The 25243-nt window shown below is 72.7% G+C and overlaps 1 protein-coding gene across 1 annotated transcript; it reads left to right on the forward strand.

The window, feature by feature from the left end:
• Positions 1–3: 3 nt before the first annotated feature.
• Positions 4–24856, forward strand: SKIV2L (Ski2 like RNA helicase). The gene is given in 32 exon segments (XM_039517243.1): positions 4–155; positions 921–1042; positions 1115–1224; positions 1361–1478; positions 2723–2797; positions 2891–2930; positions 3064–3138; positions 3538–3591; positions 3911–4095; positions 4340–4474; positions 5965–6110; positions 6254–6400; positions 7434–7518; positions 13884–13990; positions 15114–15151; positions 15154–15258; positions 16950–17050; positions 17257–17469; positions 18079–18189; positions 18410–18521; positions 19113–19213; positions 19918–20055; positions 20172–20309; positions 20911–21015; positions 21413–21560; positions 22101–22227; positions 22416–22517; positions 22519–22618; positions 22972–23082; positions 23373–23591; positions 23853–23993; positions 24285–24856. Coding segments are annotated over 32 exon segments (3777 nt in total). The 5' UTR covers positions 4–88; the 3' UTR covers positions 24486–24856.
• The last annotated feature ends 387 nt before the right edge of the window (positions 24857–25243 follow it).

Genomic DNA, 25243 nt, shown 5'->3' on the forward strand with positions numbered 1-25243 from the left:
GCCCCGTCCCGCCTCTTTCCGGCTTGGCCGAGTCACTTCCGCCCCGCAGTGTTGCCCGCCGGCCGCCCGGCTTCCGCCCCGCAGGGAGATGAGCTGGCGGAGGAGGGAGCACTTCCGGGGCAGGGGGCGGCCCGCGGCGGAGATGGAGAGAATGAGTGAGGCGGGGGGGGGGATGGTTTGGGGGGCAGGTATCCGGGGCGGGGTGTGTGGGGAGCAGGGTGGGGAGGGCTGTGGGGAGCAGGGGCGGGGGAGCTGGGGTTGTTGGGGTGCAGGGGCGGGGGAGCTGGGCTGGTGGCGGTGCTGGGGTGGAGAGGGGATGGTTTGGGGGCAGGTATCCAGGGCGGGGTGTGGGGGGTGCAGGGGCGGGGGAGCTGGGGGTTGTTGGGGAGCAGGGTGGGGAGGGGCTGTGGGGAGCAGGGGCGGGGGAGCTGGGGTTGTGGGGAGCAGGGTGGGGAGGGGATGTGGGGGAGCAGGGGCGGGGAGCTGGGGGTTGTTGGGAGCAGGGTGGGGAGGATGTGGGGTGCAGGGGCGGGGAGCTGGGGGTTGTGGGGGAGCAGGGTGGGGAGGGGATGTGGGAGCAGGGGCGGGGAGCTGGGGTTGTTGGGGAGCAGGTTGGGGAGGGGATGTGGGGGTGCAGGGGCGGGGGAGCTAGGGGTTGTTGGGGAGCAGGGTGGGGAGGATGTGGGGAGCAGGGGCGGGGAGCTGGGGGTTGTTGGGGAGCAGCATGGGGAGGATGTGGGAGCAGGGGCGGGGAGCTAGGGGGTTGTTGGGGAGCAGGGTGGGGGTGCGGATGTGGGGGGAGCTGGGCTGGTGGCGGTGCTGGGGGGCGGGGAGGGGGGATGGTTTGGGGGGCGGGGTATCCGGGGGTGGGCACCCAGAGGCCGATTGTGGAGTCTGACCCCCCCGTGTGTCCCCCCCAGAACTGCCCCCCCGGGGGCCCATGGAGCTGCCCCTCTCCGTGCTGGAAGTGGGCTGCGCCGGACGCTTCGAGCTCATCACCCGCCCGGAGGGGCCGGACGGGGACACGTTCCCCCTCTCCACGGTGAGCCCCCCAGCCCGGCCCCGCTGCCCCCCGGCCCGGCCGCTGTGAAATCTCCCTTCTCTCTGCTTCCAGCTGCCCCACGGGCTGCCCCCCTGCGCCATGGACCTGGCCTCCGAGCTGGAGCGGTGCCTCCTGGCCAGCCCCGAATGGCTGCCCCTGCACCGCGTCGACAGGGCCCCCAGGTGAGCGGCCCGGCGGGGGGGCACCGGGCACCTGCCCCAGCCGGGACCCATCCCTCCGATGTGGGGGGGGGCGTGTTGGAGGGGCTGGAGGGCGGGGACTGGTGCTGACACCCCCCCCTGCCCCCCCCCCCCCCAGGGTCTGGCCGCGGGAGAAGGACGTCTGGTCGCTGCTGGAGGCGGCCCCCACCCCCGTGCACTCCACGCTGCAGACGGAGCGGGACCCCACCACGGGGCGGATCCTGGCCTTCAGAGAGGTGAGCGCGCCGGCCCGGACGCCGGGGTCCCGTCAAAATTAAGTGATTGGGCAACAAAATGGCAAATGAAATTTAATGTGGATAAATGTAAAGTAATGCACATTGGAAAAAATAACCCCAACTATACATACAACATGATGGGGGCTAATTTAGCTACAACGAGTCAGGAAAAAGATCTTGGAGTTATCGTGGATAGTTCTCTGAAGATGTCCACGCAGTGTGCAGAGGCGGTCAAAAAAGCAAACAGGATGTTAGGAATCATTAAAAAGGGGATAGAGAATAAGACTGAGAATATATTATTGCCCTTATATAAATCCATGGTGCGCCCACATCTCGAATACTGTGTACAGATGTGGTCTCCTCACCTCAAAAAAGATATTCTAGCACTAGAAAAGGTTCAGAAAAGAGCAACTAAAATGATTAGGGGTTTAGAGAGGGTCCCATATGAGGAAAGATTAAAGAGGCTGGGACTCTTCAGCTTGGAAAAGAGGAGACTAAGGGGGGACATGATAGAGGTCTATAAAATCATGAGTGATGTTGAGAAAGTGGATAAGGAAAAGTTATTTACTTATTCCCATAATACAAGAACTAGGGGTCACCAAATGAAATTAATAGGCAGCAGGTTTAAAAGAAATCAAAGGAAGTTCTTCTTCACGCAGCGCACAGTCAACTTGTGGAACTCCTTACCTGAGGAGGTTGTGAAGGCTGGACTATAACAGTGTTTAAAAGGGGACTGGATAAATTCATGGTGGCTAAGTCCATAAATGGCTATTAGCCAGGATGGGTAAGAATGGTGTCCCTGGCCTCTGTTTGTCAGAGGGTGGAGATGGATGGCAGGAGAGAGATCACTTGATCATTGCCTGTTAGGTTCACTCCCTCTGGGGCACCTGGCATTGGCCACTGTCGGTAGACAGATACTGGGCTAGATGGACCTTTGGTCTGACCCGGTACGGCCTTTCTTATGTTCCCGGACGCCGGGGTCCCGTCCGTTCCCTCCCCGAGGGCTGGGAGCCAGGCAGCGCCCGAGAGGTGCGGTCCCGGACGCCGGGGTCCCGTCCCGGTGCTGCCCGGGATTGGGGGCCATGGGGTCCCCTGGGTGTGCCCGTCTGGACATCGGGGTCCCCTCCCCTTGTTCTCAGTGGGGTGGGATCTGTGAAGGACCCTCGGGCTGAGCTTGGTCCTGGACGCCTGGGTCCCCTCCCCCCTGTGGGCAGGGCCCGCTCTGACCCCTGCTCTCGCCCCAGGCGCCGTTGGACAATATGGGGCTGTCGGCCAAGAACTCGCTCTCCTTCCAGCGGGCCCCGGGGCCCCCGGGCCAGGCCCTGCGGGGCAGCAGCACCAACTCCCCCTTCTGGCCAGGTACGTCCCCCCGCCCCGCCGTGCCCCCCCCTGTCCCGGGGCCCCCGGGCCAGGCCCTGTGGGGCAGCAGCACCAACTACCCCTTCTGGCCAGGTCGTCCCCGTCCCCGCCCGGGGCCCCGGGCCATGCCCTGCCTGGCACCAGCACCAACGACCCCTGCGGGCCAGGTACGTCCCCCGCCGTGCCCCCGCCCGGGCCCCGGGCCTGAGCCGCTCTCTGCCCCCAGGTGGGATGGACGAACCCAGCATGGAGCAGATCACCGCCACAGGCCACCTGGAGGAGGAGATCGACTTCGAGAGAGGTACCCGCGGGACCCCGGCGTCCTGAGCCCCCCCCTGCCCTGAGCCAGCCGGTCCCGCGTCCCCGAGCCAGCCGGTCCCCTGTCCCGAGCCAGCCGGTCCCGCGTGCCGCCCCCGAGCCAGCCAGTCCCGTGTCCCCGAGCCAGCCGGTCCCCGCGTGCCACCCCGAGCCAGCCGGTCCCGTGTCCCCCTCCTGCCAGCCGGTCCCGCGTGCCCCCGAGCCAGCCTGTCCCGTGTCCCCCTCCTGCCAGCTGGTTCCGCGTGCCGCCCCGAGCCAGCTGGTCCCGTGTTCTCCCCCCCCCCGCCCCAGCCCGCCGGTCCCGTGTCCCGGCCCCATTCCCTGCCCCCTGCCCCAGCTTTCCCTGGTGACATTTTGCCCCTTTTCCTTCCCCGCTGCCCAGACTTGCTGACGGTGCCGCCGGGCTGGAAGAAGGGGGTGGAGTTCAAGCCGCAAGGTACCGCCCCTCCGACTGGGGAGCGGCTGGGGGGGGGGGAGCGGCTGGGCTGCCCCCCGCCCGGGCTGGCTCCCGGCTCCTGGCCGAGGGGAGCGCGGCAGCCGGGCAGATGCCAGGGGCTTGGGGTGAAGATGGGGGGGGGGGGCCGAGCCCTTGGCCGCTGGGCTGTAGCGGGGCGGGTGCTCATTTTGGGGGGTCCCCTCTGAGCTCCCCCACCCTGAGCTGGGAGCCCAGCCCAAGCCCCCCGTGTGTCCCCCCACGGTGGGCTGGTCCCCTGGAAGCCCCCCCCCAGCTCTTCACCCCGTACTTGCCCCCCCAGCTGCGGCGCTCCAGGCTTCCCCGGGGCTGCTGCCCCTGGCCAGCCTGCTGGGGGCGCTGGACCCCTTCGAGCTGGGCGGCTCCAGTGACGAGGAGGAGGAGGAGGGGGGGGCGAAGGCTGAGACACCCCCGGCCCCCACCCCCGCTGTGCAGAGAGCAGACAGCCTGGAGGAGCTGGTGCTGAAGGTGTGTGTGTGGGGGGGTCGGACCCAGGGATCTGGGGAGGGAGGCTTTGGGGTGGGGGAGGGATTCGGGGTTGGTTTGGGGGTCTCAATGAGCGGGTTCTTGGGGGCTAACGGGGAGGGGATGCTCTGGGGGCACTAGGGGTGGTGAGAAGGGGGAGGTGGGGGTTGGCCTGGGGGGCTGGGAGGGAGGGGGCAGGGATTGCCCTGGCTGCTGAGCCCTCTAACCAGCCCCTCTGCCCCACCAGGAGGTGACCCCTGAGCCCCCGCCGCCTGCCCAGGCCGGGCCCCCCCTGCCCCCCAAGGAGCAATGGGCGATTCCCGTCGACATTTCCTCGCCTGTGGACGACTTCTACAAACGCATCCCGGACCCGGCCTTCCGGGTGAGACCCCCGCCCCCCACCGGGTGGCGCTGTGGGGGGAGCGTCTCCCCGGTGCCTGGGGGGGGGGCGCTGTCCTGGCTGTCAGTGCTGAGTTGGGGGGGGGCTGCGGGGAGCCGACCCTGGGGCGGGGGGGGCGCTGTCCTGGCCCGTGGGTGCTGGGTCTGTCCTGAGGGGCGGGCCCAGTGGGGCGCTGTCCGGGCCTGTGGGTGCTGGGTCTGTCCTGTGGGGCCCAGCGGGGGCGCTGTCCCGGCCCGTGGGTGCTGGGTCTGTCCTGCGGGGGCCAGTGGGGCGCCGGGTCTGTCTTGGGGGCAGCAGGGGCGCTGTCCCGGCCCGTGTGCGCTGGGTCTGTCCTGTGGGGTCTGTGGGGCGCCGGGTCTGTCCTGGGGGCTCAGCGGGGGCGCTGGGTCTGTCCTGCTGGGGGGGGGCCCATCATGGGGCGCTGTCCCGGCCCGAGGGTGCTGGGTCTGTCCTGCGGGGGCCCAGCGGGGGGGCGCCGGGTCTGTCCTGGGGGGGGCTCAGCAGGGGCGCGGTTCTGTCCTGGGCGGGGCTCAGCGGGGCGCTGGGTCTGTCCTGGGGACCAGCGGGGGCCAGCAGGGGCACTGTCCCGGCCCGTGTGCGCTGGCTCTGTCCTGCGGGGGCCAGTGGGGCGCCGGGTCTGTCCTGGGGCTCAGCAGGGGCGCCGGTTCTGTCCTGGGCGGGGCTCCGCGGGGGCGCTGGGTCTGTCCTGGGGGGACCAGCGGGGGCCAGCAGGGCACTGTCCCGGCCCGTGTGCGCTGGCTCTGTCCTGCGGGGGCCAGTGGGGAGCCGGGTCTGTCCTGGGGGCTCAGCGGGGACACTGGGTCTGTCCTGCGGGGGCCAGCGGGGCGCCGGGTCTGTCCTGGGGCTCAGCGGGGCGCTGTCCCGGCCTGTGGGTGCTGGGTCTGTCCTGCGGGGCCAGCAGGGGCGGTGTCCCGGTCCGTGGCGCCGGGTCTGTCCTGGGGGCCAGCGGGGCGCCGGGTCTGTCCTGGGGGCCCCAGCAGGGGCGCTGTCCCGGCCCGTGGGTGCTGGGTCTGTCCTGGGGGCCAGCAGGGGCACTGTCCCGGCCCGTGTGCGCTGGGTCTGTCCTGCGGGGCGCGGGTCTGTCCTGCGGGGCTCAGCAGGGGCGCTGGGTCTGTCCTGCGGCGGGGGCAGCAGGGGCGCTGTCCCGGCCCGTGTGCGCTGGGTCTGTCCTGCGGGGGGCCAGTGGGGGGGCGCCGGGTCTGTCCTGGGGGGGGCTCAGCGGGGGCGCTGGGTCTGTCCGGTGGGGGGGGGGGCAGCAGGGGGCGCTGTCCCGGCCCGGGGGTGCTGGGTCTGTCCTGCGGGGGCCCAGCGGGGGGGCGCCGGGTCTGTCCTGGGGGGGCTCAGCAGGGGCGCTGGGTCTGTCCTGGGGGGGCTCAGCAGGGGTGCCGGGTCTGTCCTGGGGGGGGCAGCGGGGCCGCTCTCCGCCTGACTCGGTTTCCCGGCGCTCGCAGTGGCCGTTCGAGCCGGACGCGTTCCAGAAACAGGCCATCCTGCACCTGGAGCAGCACGACTCGGTCTTCGTGGCCGCGCACACCTCGGCGGGGAAGACGGGGGTGGCCGAATACGCCATCGCCCTGGCCCAGACGCACATGACCAGGTGAGAGCCCCCCCGCCCCCCCCCCCCCTTCACGAGCCGGATCCGGCCAGCGCTGCCCTGGGGACAGGCCCGTGCCCCATTTCCCGCCCCCCGAGCCTGCCGGCCGCCCCGTCTTTACCCCTCCCGGCCCCGTCTCCCCCCAGGACCATCTACACCTCCCCCATCAAGGCTCTGTCCAACCAGAAGTTCCGGGATTTCAAGAACACGTTTGGGGACGTGGGGCTGCTGACGGGGGACGTCCAGCTGCACCCCGACGCCTCCTGCCTCATCATGACCACCGAGATCCTGCGGTGAGGGGCTGCGGGGGGGGTGGTAGGGACAGGGTCGTGGGGCTGGCAGGGGGCCGTGGGGTGGGAGTGAGGGGCAGCGGCCGTGGGGCTGGCAGGGGGCTGTGGGGCGGGAGTGCGGGGCAGGGCAGTGTAGGGCTGGCAGGGGGCAGGGGCCGTGGAGTGAGGGCAGGGGGCCGTGGGTGAGGGGCAGGGGCGTGGGAGCGGTGGCAGGGGCTGTGGGGCGGGGCGGGGAGGGCCGTGGGGCTGGCCAGGGGCCGTGGGGCGGGAGCGGGGCAGGGCCGTGGGGCTGGCAGGAGGCTGTGGGGCGGGAGTGAGGGCAGGCCGTGGGGCGGGGCAGGGCCTTGGGGTGGCCATGGGGCCGTGGGGCGGGAGCGGGGCAGGGCCGTGGGGCGGGAGCGGGGCAGGGCCGTGGGGCGGGGCAGGCCGTGGGGCGGGAGCGGGGCAGGGCTGGTAGGGGGCAGGCCGTGGGGCGGGAGCCGGGCAGGGGCTGGTCGGGGGCCGGCCGTGGGGTGGGAGCGGGGCAGGGGCTGGCAGGGAGCCGTGGGGCGGGAGTGAGGGGCAGGGGCTGGCCAGGGGGCTGTGGGGCGGGAGCGGGGCCGGGCTGCGGGGCAGGGCCGTGGGGCTGGCAGGGGGCAGGGCCGTGGGGCGGGAGCGGGGCAGGGCCGCGGGGCTGGCAGGGGCAGGGCCGTGGGGCTGGCAGGGGCCGTGGGGCGGAGCGGGGCAGGGCAGCGGGGCTGGCAGGGGCAGGGGCGGGAGCGGGGCAGGGCCGCGGGGCTGGCAGGGGCAGGGCCGTGGGGCTGGCAGGGGCCGTGGGGCGGGAGCGGGCAGGGCCGTGGGGCTGGCAGGGGCCGTGGGGCGGGAGCGGGGGCAGGGCCGTGGGGCTGGCAGGGGGCCGTGGGGCGGGAGCGGGGGCAGGGCCGTGGGGCTGGCAGGGGGCAGGGCCGTGGGGCTGGCAGGGGGCCGTGGGGCGGGAGCGGGGCAGGGGCTGGCAGGGGGCAGGGCCGTGGGGCTAGCCGGCTGCTGTCTGGCTCAGGTCGATGCTGTATAACGGCTCGGACGTGCTGCGGGACCTGGAGTGGGTGATCTTCGACGAGGTTCATTACATCAACGACGCAGAGGTGAGTCCCGGGGGGCCGGGGGGGCTCCCCCCTCGTTCTGGTTCTCCCCGTCCTTCGCCGGCGCTTCTGCTCCCTCCGATTTCCCTCCCCGATGCAGCTTCCCCGGTTCGGGGCCCCGCGGGCTCCGCTGGGTCTCCCCTGCGGGCTGCGTTTCCGCTGAGTCTCCGTTCCGGTGGCCGGGGCCGGGCGGGGCTCAGGGAGCTGCTCTGTACTGGTGTAGGACAGGAAGCTCCCCTGGAACACAGCGAGAGGAACGAACCCCCCCCCCCCCCCCCCGTCACGTCTCGCGTTCCCAGGCCGGGATTTGCGGCCGGGCGCTGAACCGTTCACACCTGTCCGGCCAACCCCTCGGGTCCCCTCTGTGACTCCCAACGTTGGGCTGCCGGGCGGTGCCCCCGCCGCGGGGCTGGTAAACGTAGGGACGTTACGGTCGCTCCCACCACGTGCTCCGGCCACATCCACCTCGGGCCAGGCCCTGTGCTCCACTTGGGGCGAAATCACAAACTGCCTGTGCCTGGGGCGCTCCGGGACCGGCTGCCAAGGAACAGACTTGGGAGGTGTCAAGAAACCTTCTCTGTGCAGCCCCTGCGGGGGTGCCACGGCCCCAGCCGGTGCGGGGCCAGCGGAATCCCCCCGTTACTGAGGGGTTATTTTAGCCTCTCTCATCTCCCCGAGCGTTTCGGTCGCTATCCCCCGGCCCAGCAGGCGGGAACGTCTCCCCGCCGCCGCGGTCCCGGTGCCCGAGCGTTTCGGTCACTATCCCCCGGCCCGGCGGGCGGGAACGTCTCCCTGCCGCCGCGGTCCCAGGGCCCGAGCGTTTCGGTCGCTATCCCCCGGCCCAGCAGGCGGAACGCGTCTCCCGCCGCGCGTCCGGTGCCAGCGTTGGTCACTATCCCCCGGCCCGGCGGGCGGGAACGTCTCCCTGCCGCCGCGGTCCCAGCGCCCGAGCGTTTCGGTCGCTATCCCCCGGCCCGGCGGGCGGGAACGTCTCCCTGCCGCCGCGGTCCCGGTGCCCGAGCGTTTCGGTCTCTATCCCCCGGCCCGGCGGGAACGTCTCCCCGCCGCCGCGGTCCCGGCGCCCGAGCGTTTCAGTCGCTATCCCCCGGCCCAGCGGGCAGGACCGACGCCCCGCCGCCGCGGTCCCGGCGCCCGAGCGTTTCGGTCGCTATCGCCCGGCCCAGCGGGAACGTCTCCCCGCTGCCGCGGTCCCGGCGCCCGAGCATTTCGGTCGCTATCGCCCGGCCCAGCGGGAACGTCTCCCGCCGCGCGGTCCCGGCGCCAGCGTTTCGGTCGCTATTCTCCGGCCCGCCCAGCGGAACGTCTCCCGCTGCCGCGGTCCCGCGCCCGAGCATTTCGGTCGCTATCTCGCGGCCGGCCCAGCGGGAACGTCTCCCCGCCGCCACGGTCCCGGCGCCCGAGCGTTTCGGTCGCTATCTCCCGGCCCGGCGGGCGGGAACGTCTCCCCGCCGCCGCGGTCCCGGCGCCCGAGCGTTTCGGTCGCTATCCCCCGGCCCGGCGGGAACGTCTCCCTGCCGCCGCGGTCCCGGCGCCCGAGCGTTTCGGTCGCTATCTCCCGGCCCGGCCCAGTGGGAACGTCTCCCCGCCGCCGCGGTCCCAGCGCCCGAGCGTTTCGGTTGCTATCTCCCGGCCCGGCGGGCAGGAACGTCTCCCCGCCGCCGCGGTCCCGGCGCCCGAGCGTTTCGGTCGCTAGCCCCTGGCCCGGCAGGCGGGACCGTCTCCCGCCGCGCGGTCCCGGCGCCCAGCGTTTGGTCGCTATCTCGGCCCGGCCCAGTGGAACGCGTCTCCCGCCGCCGGTCCCGGCGCCAGCGTTTCGGTCGCTATCCCCTGGCCCGGGCGGGCAGGAACGTCTCCCGCGCCGCGGTCCCGGCGCCAGCGTTTGGTCGCTATCCCGCCCGGGCGGGAACGTCTCCCGCCGCCACGGTCCCAGCGCCCAGCGTTTGGTCGCTATCTCCCGGCCGGCGGGCGAACGTCTCCCGCCGCGCGGTCCCAGTACCAGCGTTTGATCGCTATGCCCGGCCCGGCGGGCGGAACGTCTCCCGCCGCGCGGTCCCGCGCCAGCGTTGGTCGCTATCCCGCCCGGCCCAGCGGAACGTCTCCCCGCCCGCGGTCCCGGCGCCAGCGTTCGGTCGCTATCTCGGCCCGGCCCAGCGGAACGTCTCCCGCTGCCGCAGTCGGCGCCCGAGCCTTTCGGTCGCTATCCCCTGGCCCGGCGGGAACGTCTCCCCGCCGCCGCGGTCCCATTACCCGAGCGTTTCGGTCGCTATCGCCCGGCCCAGCGGGAACGTCTCCCCGCCGCCGCGGTCCCATTACCCGAGCGTTTCGGTCGCTATCCCTGGCCCGGCGAACGCGTCTCCCGCCGCGTCCCATTACCAGCGTTTGCGCTATCGCCCGCCCAGCGGGAACGTCTCCCGCCGCCACGGTCCCGGCGCCCGAGCCTTCGGTCGCTATCCCTGGCCCGGCGGAACGTCTCCCGCCGCCGCGTCCCATTACCCGAGCGTTTGATCGCTATCGCCCGCCCAGCGGGAACGTCTCCCGCCGCCGCGTCCCATTACCAGCGTTGTCGCTATCGCCCGCCCAGCGGGAACGTCTCCCGCCGCCACGGTCCCGGCGCCCAGCGTTGATCGCTATCTCGGCCCGGCCCAGTGGGAACGCGTCTCCCGCCGCGGTCCCGCGCCAGCGTTCGGTCGCTATCCCCTGGCCCGGCGGGCAGGAACGTCTCCCCGCCGCCGCGGTCCCGGCGCCCGAGCGTTTCGGTCGCTATCCCCCGGCCCGGCGGGAACGTCTCCCCGCCGCCACGGTCCCGCGCCCGGCGTTTGTCGCTATCTCGCCCGCGGGCGGAACGTCTCCCGCCGCCCGCGGTCCCAGTACCAGCGTTTGGTCGCTATGCCCGGCCCGGCGGGCGGAACGTCTCCCGCCGCGCGGTCCCGGCGCCAGCGTTTGTCGCTATCGCCCGGCCCAGCGGGAACGTCTCCCCGCCGCCGCGGTCCCGGCGCCCGAGCGTTTCGGTCGCTATCCCCCGGCCCGGCCGAGCGGGAACGTCTCCCGCTGCCGCAGTCCCGCGCCGAGCCTTTCGGTCGCTATCCCCTGGCCCGGCGGGAACGTCTCCCCGCCGCCGCGGTCCCATTACCCGAGCGTTTCGGTCGCTATCGCCCGGCCCAGCGGGAACGTCTCCCCGCCGCCACGGTCCCGGCGCCCGAGCCTTTCGGTCGCTATCCCCTGGCCCGGCGGGAACGTCTCCCCGCCGCCGCGGTCCCATTACCCGAGCGTTTCGGTCGCTATCCCCGCCCAGCGGAACGCCTCTCGCGCCGCCACGGTCCCGGCGCCCGAGCGTTTGATCGCTATCCCGCCCGCCCAGCGGAACGTCTCCCGCCGCGCGTCCCGCGCCCGAGCGTTTCGGTCGCTATCTCCCGGCCCGGCCCAGCGGGAACGTCTCCCCGCTGCCGCAGTCCCGGCGCCCGAGCCTTTCGGTCGCTATCCCCTGGCCCGGCGGGAACGTCGCCCCGCCGCCGCGGTCCCATTACCCAGCGTTTGGTCGCTATCGCCCGGCCCAGCGGAACGTCTCCCGCCGCCACGGTCCCGGCGCCCGAGCCTTCGGTCGCTATCCCCTGGCCCGGCGGGAACGTCTCCCCGCCGCCGCGGTCCCATTACCCGAGCGTTTCGGTCGCTATCTCCCGGCCAGGCGGCACCGCCTCACCGCCGCCACGGACACGGAGCCCGAGCCATTCGGTCGCTATCCCCTGGCCCGGCGGGAACGTCTCCCCGCCGCCGCGGTCCCATTACCCGAGCGTTTCGGTCGCTATCCCCCGGCCCAGCGGGAACGTCTCCCTGCTGCCGCGGTCCCGGCGCCCGAGCGTTTCGGTTGCTATCCCCCGGCCCGGCGGGAACGTCTCCCCGCCGCCGCGGTCCCATTACCCGAGCGTTTCGGTCGCTGCCTGTTGCGTTGCAGGCGGGCCGGATAAAGCACAACAACCAATATGATTGCAAGCTGAATCATTTATTATTTACAATGCATCATATTATATAGGCTTCTCCATATTAGCAAACGTCAGACACACTAACATTACATTGCTGCTGATTGGTTCTTTGTCTGATACACACACTTTTCACATGCATGGCCCTTTGCTTACTGATTTCCCATTTCCCATGCAACTTATCTGATCCCAGTTAGGCCACCTGGCATTTGCCTCGCTCTGGCAGTTCCCTACTTTCTCATAACAACTTTATCTAACTCCTCTATTCTTGTTGTCCTGCTGCTGTAACTTTCCACCAAGGCAGCATAGGGATGATGTAACCCGACAGCTGCCCAGAGAGATCCTGGAGGCAGTTTGGCTCGTTTAAGATTTTTACTTCATTTGATTCTACACTTCGGTTCACATCCAGCCCAGCTCCCCCGGCAGCCCGACCTGGTCTGTGCTCCCCACAGATTTTGTACCCTGGTGTTACTGTGCCCCACTGATTATCCTCATTCCACCACGTGTCTGGGGTGCCCATAGCCTCCCGTAGCGCCAGACGCTGGTTCACAGCTACGGTATTTCGACTCCTAGCGTTGGCACAGCAGCACTTTAAACCCGGGTCCCGGTTTAGCCGGCTGCCGTTCCACCATGTCCCGGGCCGGTTTCCCATCAGCCCCTACCCGTGTTCTCCCCCTCACTGGGACCCAGACTCCCCCCGGAAGGAGCCTCGTGCTGCTCCGCACCGCGCAGTCCCCCAGCCCGGGGGTTACAAACTGCTCCACGGCCGTTTGTGTCAGGGGCCAGCCGCCTGGCTCCAGCCGGGTTTGGGTGGAGCCCGTCCTCCCTGGCCAGGCTCCCCCTGTGCCCAAAGTGTCCCCAGCTCCTATCGCGTCTACCCCCCCCCCCCCCCGGTGTCATCCACGCACAGAGACCCCACACTTCTGCCAGCAGCATGGGGCATCAGGCAGGGGGCTTGGGTGGGGATCAGGGAGGGGTCTCTGGGGGGGCTTCTGGCTCGAGCAGACCCCCCAGTGTGGTGTGGGAGGGGGCAGGCTGTACGCTGACCCCCCCCGTGCCCCCCCCAGCGCGGCGTGGTGTGGGGGGAGGGGGGACGGGCCGTACGCTGACCCCCCCCGTGCCCCCCCCAGCGCGGCGTGGTGTGGGGGGAGGGGGGACGGGCCGTACGCTGACCCCGTACCCCCAGCGCGGCGTGGTGTGGGAGGAGGGGGACGGGCACGCTGACCCCGTGCCCCCAGCGCGGCGTGGTGTGGGAGGAGGGGACGGGCCGTGCACGCTGACCCCGTGCCCCCAGCGCGGCGTGGTGTGGGAGGAGGGGATGGGCCGTGCGCTGACACCCCGTGCCCCCAGCGCGGCGTGGTGTGGGAGGAGGGGACGGGCGTGCGCTGACCCCGTGCCCCCAGCGCGGCGTGGTGTGGGAGGAGGGGACGGGCCACGCTGACCCCGTGCCCCCAGCGTGGCATGGTGTGGGAGGAGGGGGGACGGGCCGTACGCTGACCCCGTGCCCCCAGCGCGGTGTGGTGTGGGAGGAGGGGGACGGGCCATACACTCACACACCCCGTGCCCCCCCCGGCGTGGTGTGGGAGGAGGGGGGACGGGCCGTACGCTGACCCCCCCCGTGCCCCCCCAGCGCGGCGTGGTGTGGGAGGAGGGGGGACGGGCCGTACGCTGACCCCCCCGTGCCCCCCCAGCGCGGCGTGGTGTGGGAGGAGGGGGACGGGCGTGCGCTGACCCCCGTGCCCCCAGCGCGGCATGGTGTGGGAGGAGGGGACGGGCGACGCTGACCCCCGTGCCCCCAGCGCGGCGTGGTGTGGGGGGAGGGGGGACGGGCCGTACGCTGCCCCCCCCCGTGCCCCCGCGGCGTGGTGTGGGAGGAGGGGGGACGGGCCGTACGCTGACCCCCCCCGTGCCCCCCCAGCGCGGCGTGGTGTGGGAGGAGGGGGGACGGGCCGTACGCTGACCCCCCCCCGTGCCCCCCCAGCGCGGCGTGGTGTGGGAGGAGGGGGACGGGCGTGCGCTGACCCCGTGCCCCCAGCGCGGCGTGGTGTGGGGGGAGGGGGGACGGGCCGTACGCTGACCCCCCCCGTGCCCCCCCCAGCGCGGCGTGGTGTGGGGGAGGGGACGGCCGTCGCTGCCCCGTGCCCCCGCGCGGCGTGGTGTGGGAGGAGGGGGACGGGCGTCGCTGACCCCGTGCCCCCCGAGCGGGGCTTGGTGTGGGTGGCGGGGGGACGGGCCGTACGCTGACCCCCCCGTGCCCCCCCAGCGCGGCGTGGTGTGGGAGGAGGGGGGACGGGCTGCACTGACCCCGTGCCCCCAGCGCGGCGTGGTGTGGGAGGAGGGGGGACGGGCCGTACACTGACCCCGTGCCCCCAGCGCGGCGTGGTGTGGGAGGAGGTGCTGATCATGCTGCCGGAGCACGTGAACATCATCCTGCTGAGTGCCACCGTCCCCAACACGCTGGAGTTCGCCGACTGGATCGGGTGAGGGGGGGTCCTGGGGGGGCGAGAGCGGTGGGGACAGGAGGGTGGGGTTGGGTAGGCAGGGGTGGGGGCTGGGAGGCTCTGGGGCTGGGGAAGGAGGGGTGTATGGTGGGGGCTGGGAGGCTCGGGGAAGGAGGGGGTGTATGGTGGGGGCTGGGAGGCTCTGGGGCAGGGGAAGGAGGGGGTGTATGGTGGGGGCTGGGAGGCTCTGGGGCAGGGGAAGGAGGGGGTGTATGGTGGGGGCTGGGAGGCTCTGGGGCAGGGGAAGGAGGGGTGTATGGTGGGGGCTGGGAGGCTCTGGGGCTGGGAAGGAGGGGGTGTATGGTGGGAGGCTCGGGGCTGCGGGGAAGGAGGGGGTGTATGGTGGGGCTGGGAGGCCGGGGCTGGGGAAGGAGGGGGTGTATGGTGGGGCTGGGAGGCCGGGGCTGGGGAAGGAGGGGGTGTATGGTGGGGCTGGGAGGCTCGGGGGCTGCGGGGAAGGAGGAGGTGTATGGTGGGGGCTGGGAGGCCGGGGGCTGCGGGGAAGGAGGGAGGTGTATGGTGGGGGCTGGGAGGCTCTGGGGCTGCGGGAAGGAGGGGTGTACTGTGGGGTTGGGAGGCCGGGGCTGGGGGAAGGAGGGGGTGGTGTGGGGCTGGGAGGCTCGGGAAGGAGGGGGTGGTGGGGCTGGGAGGCTCTGGGGCTGGGAAGGAGGGGGTATGGTGGGGGCTGGGAGGCCGGGGGCTGGGGAAGGAGGGGTGTATGGTGGGGCTGGGAGGCTCTGGGGCTGCGGGGAAGGAGGGGGTGTATGGTGGGGGCTGGGAGGCTGGGGAAGGAGGGGTGTATGGTGGGGGCTGGGAGGCTCGGGGCTGCGGGAAGGAGGGGGTGTATGGTGGGGGCTGGGAGGCTGGGGGAAGGAGGGGGTGTATGGTGGGGGCTGGGAGGCTGGGGGAAGGAGGGGGTGTATGGTGAGGGGCTGGGAGGCTCGGGGAAGGAGGGGTGTATGGTGGGGGCTGGGAGGCTCGGGGCTGCGGGGAAGGAGGGGGTGTATGGTGGGGGCTGGGAGGCCGGGGCTGGGGGAAGGAGGGGTGTACTGTGGGGCGGGAGGCCGGGGCAGCCGGGGCTGCGGGCGCTGACCCTCCCCAGGCGGATCAAGCGGAAGCGGATCTACGTGATCAGCACCCTGCGGCGCCGGTGCCCCTCGAGCACCATCTCTACACGGGCACCAGCCACAAAACCCAGCACGAGCTCTTCCTGCTGCTCGACGCCCGCGGGGCCTTCCTCACCAAGGGTGAGCCCCGGGGCCCCTCCTCCCAGGGCCCCCTCCTCCCCCGGGGCCCCCTCCTCCTCCTCCCGGGCCCCCTCCCGGGGCCCCCTCCTCCCCTCCTCCCCCGGGCCCCCTCCTCCCCGGGGCCCCCTCCTCCCGGGCCCCCTCCCCTCCTCCCGGGGCCCCCTCCTCCCGGGCCCCCTCCTCCCCGCTGCCCCCGGGGCCCCCTCCTCCCGCTGCCCCGGGGCCCCCTCCTCCCGGGGCCCCCTCCTCCCCGGGGCCCTCCTCCCGCTGCCCCCGGGGCCCCGCGCTGGGCCGGGCGGCTCCTCCCCGCTGCCCGGGCCCCTCCTCCCCGCTGCCCCGGGGCCCCTCCTCCCGCTGCCCTCCGGGGCCCCCGCGCTGGGACGCGGCTCCTCCTCCTCCCCCGGGGCCCCTCCTCCCGGGGCCCCCTCGCGCTGGGACGGGCGTCTCCTCCCCTCCTCCCCCAGGGCCCCCTCCTCCCCGGGGCCCCCTCCTCCCCGCTGCCCCGGGGCCTCCTCCCAGGGCCCCTCCTCCCCGCTGCCCCGGGGCCCCCTCCTCCCGGGGCCCTCCTCCCCGGGCCCCCTCCTCCCCCGGGGCCCCTCCTCCCCGCTGCCCCGGGGGCCCCTCGCGCTGGGACGGGCGTCTCTCCCCTCCTCCCCGGGGCCCTCCTCCCGGGGCCCCCTCGCGCTGGGACGGGCGTCTCCTCCCCTCCTCCCGGGCCCCTCCTCCCGGGGCCCCTCGCGCTGGGACGGGCGTCTCCTCCCCTCCTCCCGGGCCCCCTCCTCCCCCGGGGCCCCCTCCTCCCGCTGCCCCGGGGCCCTCCTCCCAGGGCCCCCTCCTCCCCGCTGCCCCGGGGCCCCCTCCTCCCGGGGCCCTCCTCCCCCAGGGCCCCCTCCTCCTCCCGGGGCCCCTCCTCCCCGCTGCCCCCGGGGCCCCTGTCCTGGGCCGGGCGGCTCCTCCCCTCCTCCCCGGGCCCTCCTCCCGCTGCCCTCCGGGGCCCCTCGCGCCGGGACGGGCCCCTCGCGCCGGGGCGGGCCCCTCGCGCTGGGCCGGGCCCCTCGCGCTGGGCCGGGCCCCTCTCCTCCCCTCCTTCCCCGGGGCCCCTCCTCCCCGCTGCCCCGGGGCCCCTCGCGCTGGGATGGGCGTCTCCTCCCCGGGGCCCTCCTCCCGGGGCCCCTCGCGCTGGGACGGGCGGGCTCCTCCCCGCTGCCCCCGGGGCCTCCTTCCCGGGCCCCCTCCTCCCCCGCTGCCCCCCGGGGCCCCCCTCGCGCTGGGCCGGGCGGCTCTCCCCCTCCCTGGGGCCCCCCGCGCGCTGGGCCGGGCGGCTCTCCTCCTCCCCGCTGCCCCCGGGGCCCCTCGCGCTGGGCCGGGCGGCTCTCCTCCCCCAGTGCTGGGCCGGGCGGCTTCTCCCCCACTGCCCCCCCGGGGCTCCCCACTCCCCCAGTGCCGGGCCGGGGGTCTCCCCCATCCGCTGTCCCTGCTCCCCCAGCGCCGGGCTGGGGGTCTCCCTCATCCACTGCCCCTGCCCCCCTGGGGCTCCCCGCACCTCCAGTTCCAGGCCGGGGGTCTCCCCCATCCGCTGCCCCTGCCCCCCAGCGCCGGGCTGGGGGTCTCCCCTCTCCCACCCACCCCCGGGCCTCCCTGTGTCCCCCTGCGCACCGGGCCAGGCATCTCCCCTCCCCCGCTGTCCCCCAGGTACTACGCGGCGGTGGAGGCGAAGAAGGAGCGCTCCAGCAAACACGCCCAGACCTTTGGGGCCAAGCAGCCCACGCACACGGGCACCGGGCCGGGCCAGGTCAGCGCCGGGGGCCACGGCTGGGTGGGTGGGGGTCACTGTGATGTGACAGGCTCCGGGGCGACAGCGGGTGTGGTGGGAGGTGGGTATGGGGGGGGACTGGGGCAGGCGTGGGGGGTGCTGCTGTTGGGGGGCCGTTCAGGGGGATTGGGGGCAGGGCAGAGACACGGGGGATCTCAGGGCCCCGGTGTGACCCCCCCCCGCAGGAGAAGGGCGTGTGGCTCTCGCTGATGGACGCGCTGCGGAAGCGGGACCAGCTGCCCGTGGTGGCCTTCACCTTCTCCCGCGCCCGCTGCGACGACAACGCGTCCGCGCTCACCACCCTCGACCTGACCACGAGCGCCGAGAAGAGCCAGATCCACCTCTTCTTCCAGAAGTGCGTGTCCCGCCTGAAGGGCTCCGACCGCCAGCTGCCCCAGGTCAGGGCCGGAACGGGACAGGAAGTGGGGTTTGGGACAGGAAGTGGGGCTGGCATTGGTCTGGCGCTGCATGGATGGGACAGGAAGTGGGGGCCTTAATATGGCTGGAGGTGCTACCCTGCAGAGGTCAAAGGGTGTGGGTGGCCATCTTGGGCATTGGCACAGGCTTGTCTCCCCATGGATGGGATAGGAAGTAGTGTTTAGGACAGGAAGTGGGGCTGGCACTGGCCCGGCTCCTCGTGCATGGGACAGGAAGTGGGGTTTGGGACAGGAAGTGGAGCTGGCATTGGCTCGGCTGCCCATGGATGGGACAGGAAGTGGGGCTGGCATTGGCTCGGCTGCCCATGGATGGGACAGGAAGTGGGGGCCTTAATATGGCTGGAGGTGCTACCCTGCAGAGGTCAAAGGGCATGGCACAGGAAGTTGCATTGGGTGATACAGGAAGTGGATATCCTGGGTCCCCGAGGGGTTGGCGTGAGTTCAGGGCTCCCCCTGGTGCTTCCGGGTCGAAGGGCGCTGGACAGGAAGTGTCCTGGGGCGAGGCAGGAAGCAGGGTCTCCAGCGCGCGCCCAGGTTTAATGTGTCCCCCCGGCGGGGGGGCGGTTTCAGGTGTTGCACATGGTGGAGCTGCTGAAGAGGGGCATCGGGGTGCACCACAGCGGGATCCTGCCCATCCTCAAGGAGGTCGTGGAGATGCTCTTCAGCAAAGGGCTGGTCAAGGTGAGAGAGGGCGGGTGGGAGGAGCCGACGGGTGTGGGGGCGGGGCTGGGCGGGTGGGAGGAGCCAGAGGGGGGGGGTTTGGAAGCTGGGTGGGAGGAGTCGGGTGGGGGTGGGGCTCGGCGGGTGGGAGGAGCCGACGGGTGGGGGGGGGCTGGGTGAGTGGGAGGAGCTGGAGGGGGTATTACCACACGTTTTGTGTCCTCCCCCCACCCCACCCCAGATCCTCTTTGCCACCGAGACCTTCGCCATGGGGGTGAACATGCCGGCCCGCACCGTGGTCTTCGACTCCGTCCGCAAACACGACGGCTCCGGCTTCCGCGACCTGCTGCCAGGTGGGTGCTGGGGGCCTCTGCTGTGGGGAGCAGAGCTGGGGCAGCAGGGGGCTCTGTCCAGGCACTCAGGGCTCCCCAGGGTGGCGCTAGGGGCTGGGCTGCAGGGGGGGCAGCAGGGGGCTCTGCCCGGGCAGTCAGGGCTCCCCAGGGTGGCGCTAGGGGCTGGGCTGCAGGGGGGGCAGCAGGGGGCTCTGCCCGGGCAGTCAGGGCTCCCCATGGCCCCAGGGTGGTGCTAGGGGCTGGGCTGTGGGGGGGGGGGCAGCAGGGGGCTCTCCCCGGGCAGTCAGGGCTCCCCATGGCCCCAGGGTGGCGCTAGGGGCTGGGCTGCGGGGGGGCAGCAGGGGGCTCTGCCTGGGCAGTCAGGGCTCCCCATGGCCCCAGGGCGGCACTAGGGGCTGGGCTGCAGGGGGGGGGTAGCAGGGGGCTCCCCCCGGACAGTCAGGGCTCCCCATGGTCTCAGGATAGTGCATGGGGCTGTGCTGTGGGGCTGGGGGTGGAGGCAGCAGAGAGCACTAGGGGGCTGTGGTGTGGGGCAGGGGTACCAGGGGTGGGGCCTCAGGCGCCAGGCTCCGTGGGTCAGCAGGGGCTCAGGCTCCGTGGCCGGGCGCCGGGGGCTGGACACCACGGGGATGGTCATCGTTCTGTGCAAGACCCGCGTGCCCGAGATGGCCGACCTGCACCGCATGATGCTGGTGAGCGACCCCCCCCCATCTGCCCCGGAGCCCCCTGGGTGGGGGCTGAGCCCGGCATGGCCCCCCAAGGGCGGGGGAAGGGCCTGGATTGTGTCCTGGGGCTCCCGAGGTTCTCTGCCCGTGGATACCCCCCGGGAGGGCCCCTGGGACCCCCAGCCCACTACCTGGCCCTGGGACAGGACCCCTTCCCCTGGCCAGCCGCTCTGGGACCCCCCTCACCGCCCCAGGGACCCAGACCCCACTGCCCCCCAGGGACCCCCCAGCCGGCTACCTGCCCTGGGCAGGATCCCCACTTCCCCTTGGCCAGCCGCCGCTCCCAGGGACCCCCTCAGGGACCCCCCAGGGACCCCCCAGCCGGCTAACTGCCCTGGCCAGGATCCACCTTCCCCCTGGCCAGCCGCCGCTCCCAGGGACCCCCCAGGGACCCCCCAGCCGGCTACCTGCCCTGGGGACAGGATCTCCCTTCCCTCTGGCCAGCTGCCGCTCCCAGGGATACGCGCCCCCTCCCACCCTGCGGCCTTGTCCCCCCTCACCCGCCAGCCGCTGCCCCCAGGGGATCCCCTCACCCGCCAGCCACTGCCCCCAGGCACCCCTAGCCGACCCCCTCACCCGCCAGCCACTGCCCCCAGGCACCCCTAGCCGACCCCCTCACCTGCCAGCCACTGTCCCCCAGGGGACCCCCTGACCCAGCCCGCTGCCCCCAGGGGAAGCCGACCCAGCTGCAGTCCCAGTTCCGCCTGACCTACACCATGATCCTGAACCTGCTGCGGGTGGAGGCGCTGCGCGTGGAGGACATGATGAAACGCAGCTTCTCCGAGTTCCACAGCCGCAAGGACAGCCAGGTGAGCGGGGGCCAGGTGAGCGCGAGGCCGGGTGAGCGAGGAGCCGGGAGCGTGGGCGCGGAGGAGCGTGGGAGGGGGGCTGAGCGGCCACTGAGGCTCCGCGCCGCCCCCCGCAGGCCCACGAACACGCCATCGCCCAGCTGAGCCGCCGGCTGGCGGCCATGGAGGAGGTGGACACGAGCGGGCAGCTGAGCGACCTGCCCGAGTACTGCCGGGCCGTGCAGGAGCTGCAGGAGACGCGCCGCCTCATCCAGGTAGGGGGGCTGGCTCGGGGGGCCTGTCCCTGCTAGGGGGCACTGGTTCCCATCTGGCCCTGGGGCGGAGACAGGCTAGGTGTGGGGGCAGGGAATGGAGGGGGTGGGGAATGGGGTTGGGAGATGGGCCGGCTGGGGAGGGCTGGGGGTTGGGGAATAGGGGGTGGGGTAAGTGTCCCCTCCCCGGCTGCAGAGGCGGCTGGCGGAGTCGGCCAGCGGGCTGAAGGCTCTGGGGGTGGGGGGCGGCCCGGCTGGGGGGCCGGGAATGGGGTAACCGTCCCTCCCCGGCTGCAGAGGCGGCTGGCGGAGTCGGCCAGCGGGCTGAAGGCTCTGGGGGCGGGGGACGGCCTGGCTGGGGGGCAGGGAATGGGGGTAACCGTCTCCTCCCGGCTGCAGAGGCGGCTGGCGGAGTTGGCCAGCGGGCTGAAGGCTCTGGGGGTGGGGAGCGGCCCGGCGGGGGGGCAGGGAATGGGGGTAACCGTCCCCTCCCCGGCTGCAGAGGCGGCTGGCGGAGTCGGCCAGCGGGCTGAAGGCTCTGGGGGTGGGGAGCGGCCCGGCTGGGGGGCAGGGAATGAGAGTAACCGTCTCCTCCCGGCTGCAGAGGCGGCTGGCGGAGTCAGCCAGCGGGCTGAAGGCTCTGGCCCCGGGTCGAGTGGTGATCGTCAATAACCCGGCTCACCGGAACGCCCTGGGGGTGATCTTACAGGTGAGGGGCACTAGGGGGCGCTGGGCTGCAGGGGGGGGATGCTTCCTCTTCCCGCCCCAACCCCTTCACGGCGTTATATTCAGCTGTTCCCGGACTGGGCGCGCCCACCCCAGAGGGGCCGCATTTCAGTGCCCGGGTAACCAGCCTCCTCACGCCCCACCCCAGAAGGGCCAGGTCCTGTCTCCCCGGGTAACCAGCCCCCTCACGCCCCACCCCAGAGGGGCCGCATCTCGGTGCCTGGGTAACCAGCCCCCTCAGCCCAGAGGGGCCGCCTCTCCGCACCAGGCCAGGGGGTCTCCGGGTAACCAGCCCCCTCACGCCCCACTGCAGAGGCACCACCTCTCCGTGCTGGGCCGGGGGGCCCCAGGTAACCGCCCCCCCCATCTCCCCTCGACAGGTCTCCTCGGACGCGGCCAACCGGACGTTCACCACCCTGGTGCTGTGTGAGAAGAGCCCTGAGGGGGGGAGCACGGGAGGGGGCAGCCCCACCCCGGAGGTTCCCTTCCCCGATGACCTGCTGCTCAACAAGCTCTTCCTGCCGGAAGGTAGGGGGCTGGGAGCCCGGACGCCTGGGTTCTCTCCCGGCTCTGGGAGGGGAGTGGGAGCTGGGAGCCCGGACGCCTGCGTTCTCTCCCAGCTCTGGCAGGGGAGCAGGGGCTGAGAGCCCGGACGCCTGGGTTCTCTCCCAGCTCTGGGCGGGGAGTGGGGGCTGGTGGTTAGAGCAGGGGGGGGCTGGGAGCCAGGACTCCTGGGTTCTCTCCCCGGCTCTGGGAGGGGAGTGGGGGCTGGTGGGTTAGAGCAGGGGGGGCTGGGAGCCCGGACGCCTGGGTTCTCTCCCGGCTCTGGGAGGGGAGTGGGAGCTGGGAGCCCGGACGCCGGGGTTCTCTCCCAGCTCTGGGAGGTGAGTGGTGGCTGGAGGGTTAGAGCGGGTGGGCTGGGAGCCCGGACGCCTGGGTTCTCTCCCGGCTCTGGGAGGGGAGTGGGGGCTGGGAGCCCGGACGCCTGGGTTCTCTCCCGGCTCTGGCAGGGGAGTGGGGGCTGGGAGCCCGGACGCCTGGGTTCTCTGGCTAGCGTCTCTCCCCCAGGGCCCTGCAGCCACGCGGTGGAGCAGCTGGGCCCCTGCGACCTGGCGGCGCTGACGGGGAAGACGCTGCGGGTGAACGCCGAGCGCATCCTGGAGGACGTCAAGAAGAGACAGATGCCGCGGTTCAGGTCAGGGGGTCCCGGGGAGCCGTGGGGGTGGGAGCCCGTCTCCCCATGGGACAAGAGTGGGGTGGAAATGGGGCTCCAGGGGTCGCCAGGTGAGGGGCTGGGAGGGACCCTATTCCCCTGTGGTGGAGGGTGCTGGTGAGTGGGGCCATGGCGGGGCTGGGGGCCGGGGCTGACGTGTGCCGTTGCAGGAGCGACCCCCCCGGCCCCTCGGCGGTGCAGGTGGCCCAGGAGCTGCTGCGGCTGGCGGAGGGTGCCGGGGCTGCCCGCCTGGACCCGGTGGGGCCCTGCAGCTGAAGAGCTGGCGGTGGTGGAAGGCGTCATGCGGCTCCGGCGCCTGGAGGAGGCGCTGCCCGGCTTCCAGTGCGTGCACAGCGCCCGCTTCCCCCAGCAGGTGAGTCGGGGGCTCCAGCAACTGCCCGACACCCCAGCCCCCTTCCCCAGCAGGTGAGTCGGGGCTCCAGTGACCGACCCCCCACACACACAGACACAGCCCCTGCTTCCCAGCAGGTGAGGGGGCTCCAGCAACCGCCCGACCCCCAGGCCCTGCAGCTCGCTGGGGGTGGGGTGGGCGGGATGACACCCCCCCACCCACACACACATAATACCTGTGGCTCGCTGAGCGGGAGGGGTCGGGGCCTGTGACCCCCACACACCCACACCCACACAGCTGGCCGAGCGGGGGGGATGGGAGTTCGGGGGGGTGACCGGGGCCAGTCTCACCCCCTTGTCCCCCCCTCCCCCCAGTACGTGCGCCAGGCCGAGCGGCTGCGGCTGCGGGCGGAGCTGGAGCACCTGCGCTTCCTGCTGTCGGACCAGTCCCTGCTGCTGCTGCCGGAGTACCAGCAACGCGTGGAGGTGAGCCCTGCCCCACGGCCCCCAGGGTACAGCAACGCGTGCAGGTGAGCCCCGCCCCACGGCCCCCAGGGTACAGCAACGCGTGCAGGTGAGCCCTGCCCCACAACCCCACCCCACGGCCCCCAGGGTACCAGCAACGCGTGGAGGTGAGTCCCGCCCCACGGCGCTGCCCCACAACCCTGCCCCATGGCCCCCAGGGTACCAGCAACGCGTGCAGGTGAGCCCTGCCCCACGGCCCCCAGGGTACAGCAACGCGTGGAGGTGAGCCCTGACCCACATCCCCCCCCCAGGTGCTGCGGGCGCTGCGCTACGTGGACGCGGGCGGCGCGGTGCAGCTGGCCGGGCGCGTGGCCTGCGAGATCAGTAACCACGAGCTGCTGCTGACGGAGCTGGTGTTCGACAACCTGCTGACGGAGCTGCGGCCGGAGGAGAGCGTGGCCCTGCTCAGCTGCCTGGTCTGCCAGAGCAAGGGGCCGGCCGAGCCCCCGGGGCCCAGCGTCCTGCGCAAGGTGGGGTCTAGCCTGGGGCTCGGGGGAGGGGGGAGGAAGGTGGGGCCGGGAGCCCGGACTCCTGGGTTCTCTCCCACCTCTGCGGGGGGGGGCCGGGAGCCCGGACTCCTGGGTTCTCTCCCAGCTCTGAGGGGCGCTAGGAGCCTGGCCTCCTGGGTTCTCTCCCAGCTCTGAGAGAGGCGTGGCGGGGGCTGGGAGCCCGGACGCCTGGGTTCTCTGCCGGGGCAGGCACCCCCCCTCACCGCCGGCTCTCCGCGGCAGGGCATGGAGCGGATCAGGGCGGTGGCCGAGCGCATCGCCCTGCTGCAGCGGGAGTGCGGCCTGCGGGAGTCGGTGGAGGATTTCGTGGCGCAGTACAACTTCGGCCTGGTGGAGGTGGTGTACGAGTGGGCCCGCGGCATGGTGAGTGCCCGGCCCCCAGCCAGCCGGGCCCCCGGACAGGAGGGGAACCCCAGGCCCCGTGTCCCACCCCCCCAGCCAGGCCCCCGTCCCGGGACGGGAGGGGAAGCCCAGGCCCCCATCCCACCCCCCAGCCAGCCAGGCCCCCGTCCCGGGATGGGAGGGGAACCCCAGGCCCCGTGTCCCACCCCCCAGCCAGCCAGGCCCCCGTCCCAGGACGGGAGGGGAATCCCAGGCCCCGCGTCCCACCCCCCCCGCCAGCCAGTCCCCATGACCCCCGCCCGCTCTCCCCAGCCCTTCGCCGAGATCGCCCGGCTGACGGAGGTGCAGGAGGGGATCATCGTGCGCTGCATCCAGCGGCTGGAGGAGACCTGCCGGGACGTGCGCAACGCGGCCCGCGTCATCGGGGAGCCCACGCTGCACGCCAAGATGGAGCAGGCCTCCAACCTCATCAAGAGAGACATCGTCTTCGCCGCCAGCCTCTACACGCAGTGACCCCGCCGGGCCCTGCGCCCTTTCACCTCTGCGAGGTTAGCGGCCCCCCAGGGCAAGGCGAGAGCGCGTGGACTGTGACTGGATCATGCTGATGTCCCCCCCCATTGTGTGATTGGGGGGGTCAGCCTCTGCCCTGTGACCTTTCACCTCTAGCCATGGCATCTGCCCTTTCACCCCAGCTGACAGGGATGGCAGGAGGTTGGAGTCTAACCTTTGCCCTGCAGCTCAGGGGTCAGTGGGCGGCAGCAGCCCTGACCCCTCCCCCCAGCTCCCCTAGTGGCTGACAATGAGGAGGGGGGGGGGGACAGGGATCCGGTGCCCCCAGCAGGGGCCTCTGTGTCCAAGCTGTTAATAAATCTGTCTCCAGCCGCTGCCGTGTGGGGGCTTGATTGGGGAACGGGTCACCCCCCCCACCCCGCAGGGCTGGGCCTGGGGGGAGCTATGGGGGGGGAATGTGGGGCAGCTTCCCTGGTGCGGTCAATGTCCCCTATGCCCCAGCCTCACATCCCAGCTGCTCCTGTGGGGCATTCGGGGGGGGGGCCTGTACTGGAAGCGTCTGACCCCCCCCCCCCCCACCAGAACCAGGAGGAACCCAGGAGTCCTGTGCCCACGGTTCGGGGCGGGGGGGGGCGGGGGACAGCTGGGCTCATGGACTCTGTGCTAATGAAGGAAAACGGGTATTCGGAGACAAACCCCTCTCCCCCCCCCAAGCACAGGTGGACTAGTCCATGCTCCGCCTTCCCCCCCCTCTGCCCACC

The sequence above is a fragment of the Mauremys reevesii genome, unplaced genomic scaffold (genome assembly GCF_016161935.1).
Source record: "Mauremys reevesii isolate NIE-2019 unplaced genomic scaffold, ASM1616193v1 Contig1, whole genome shotgun sequence".
In the NCBI taxonomy this organism is placed as follows: Eukaryota; Metazoa; Chordata; order Testudines; family Geoemydidae; genus Mauremys; species Mauremys reevesii.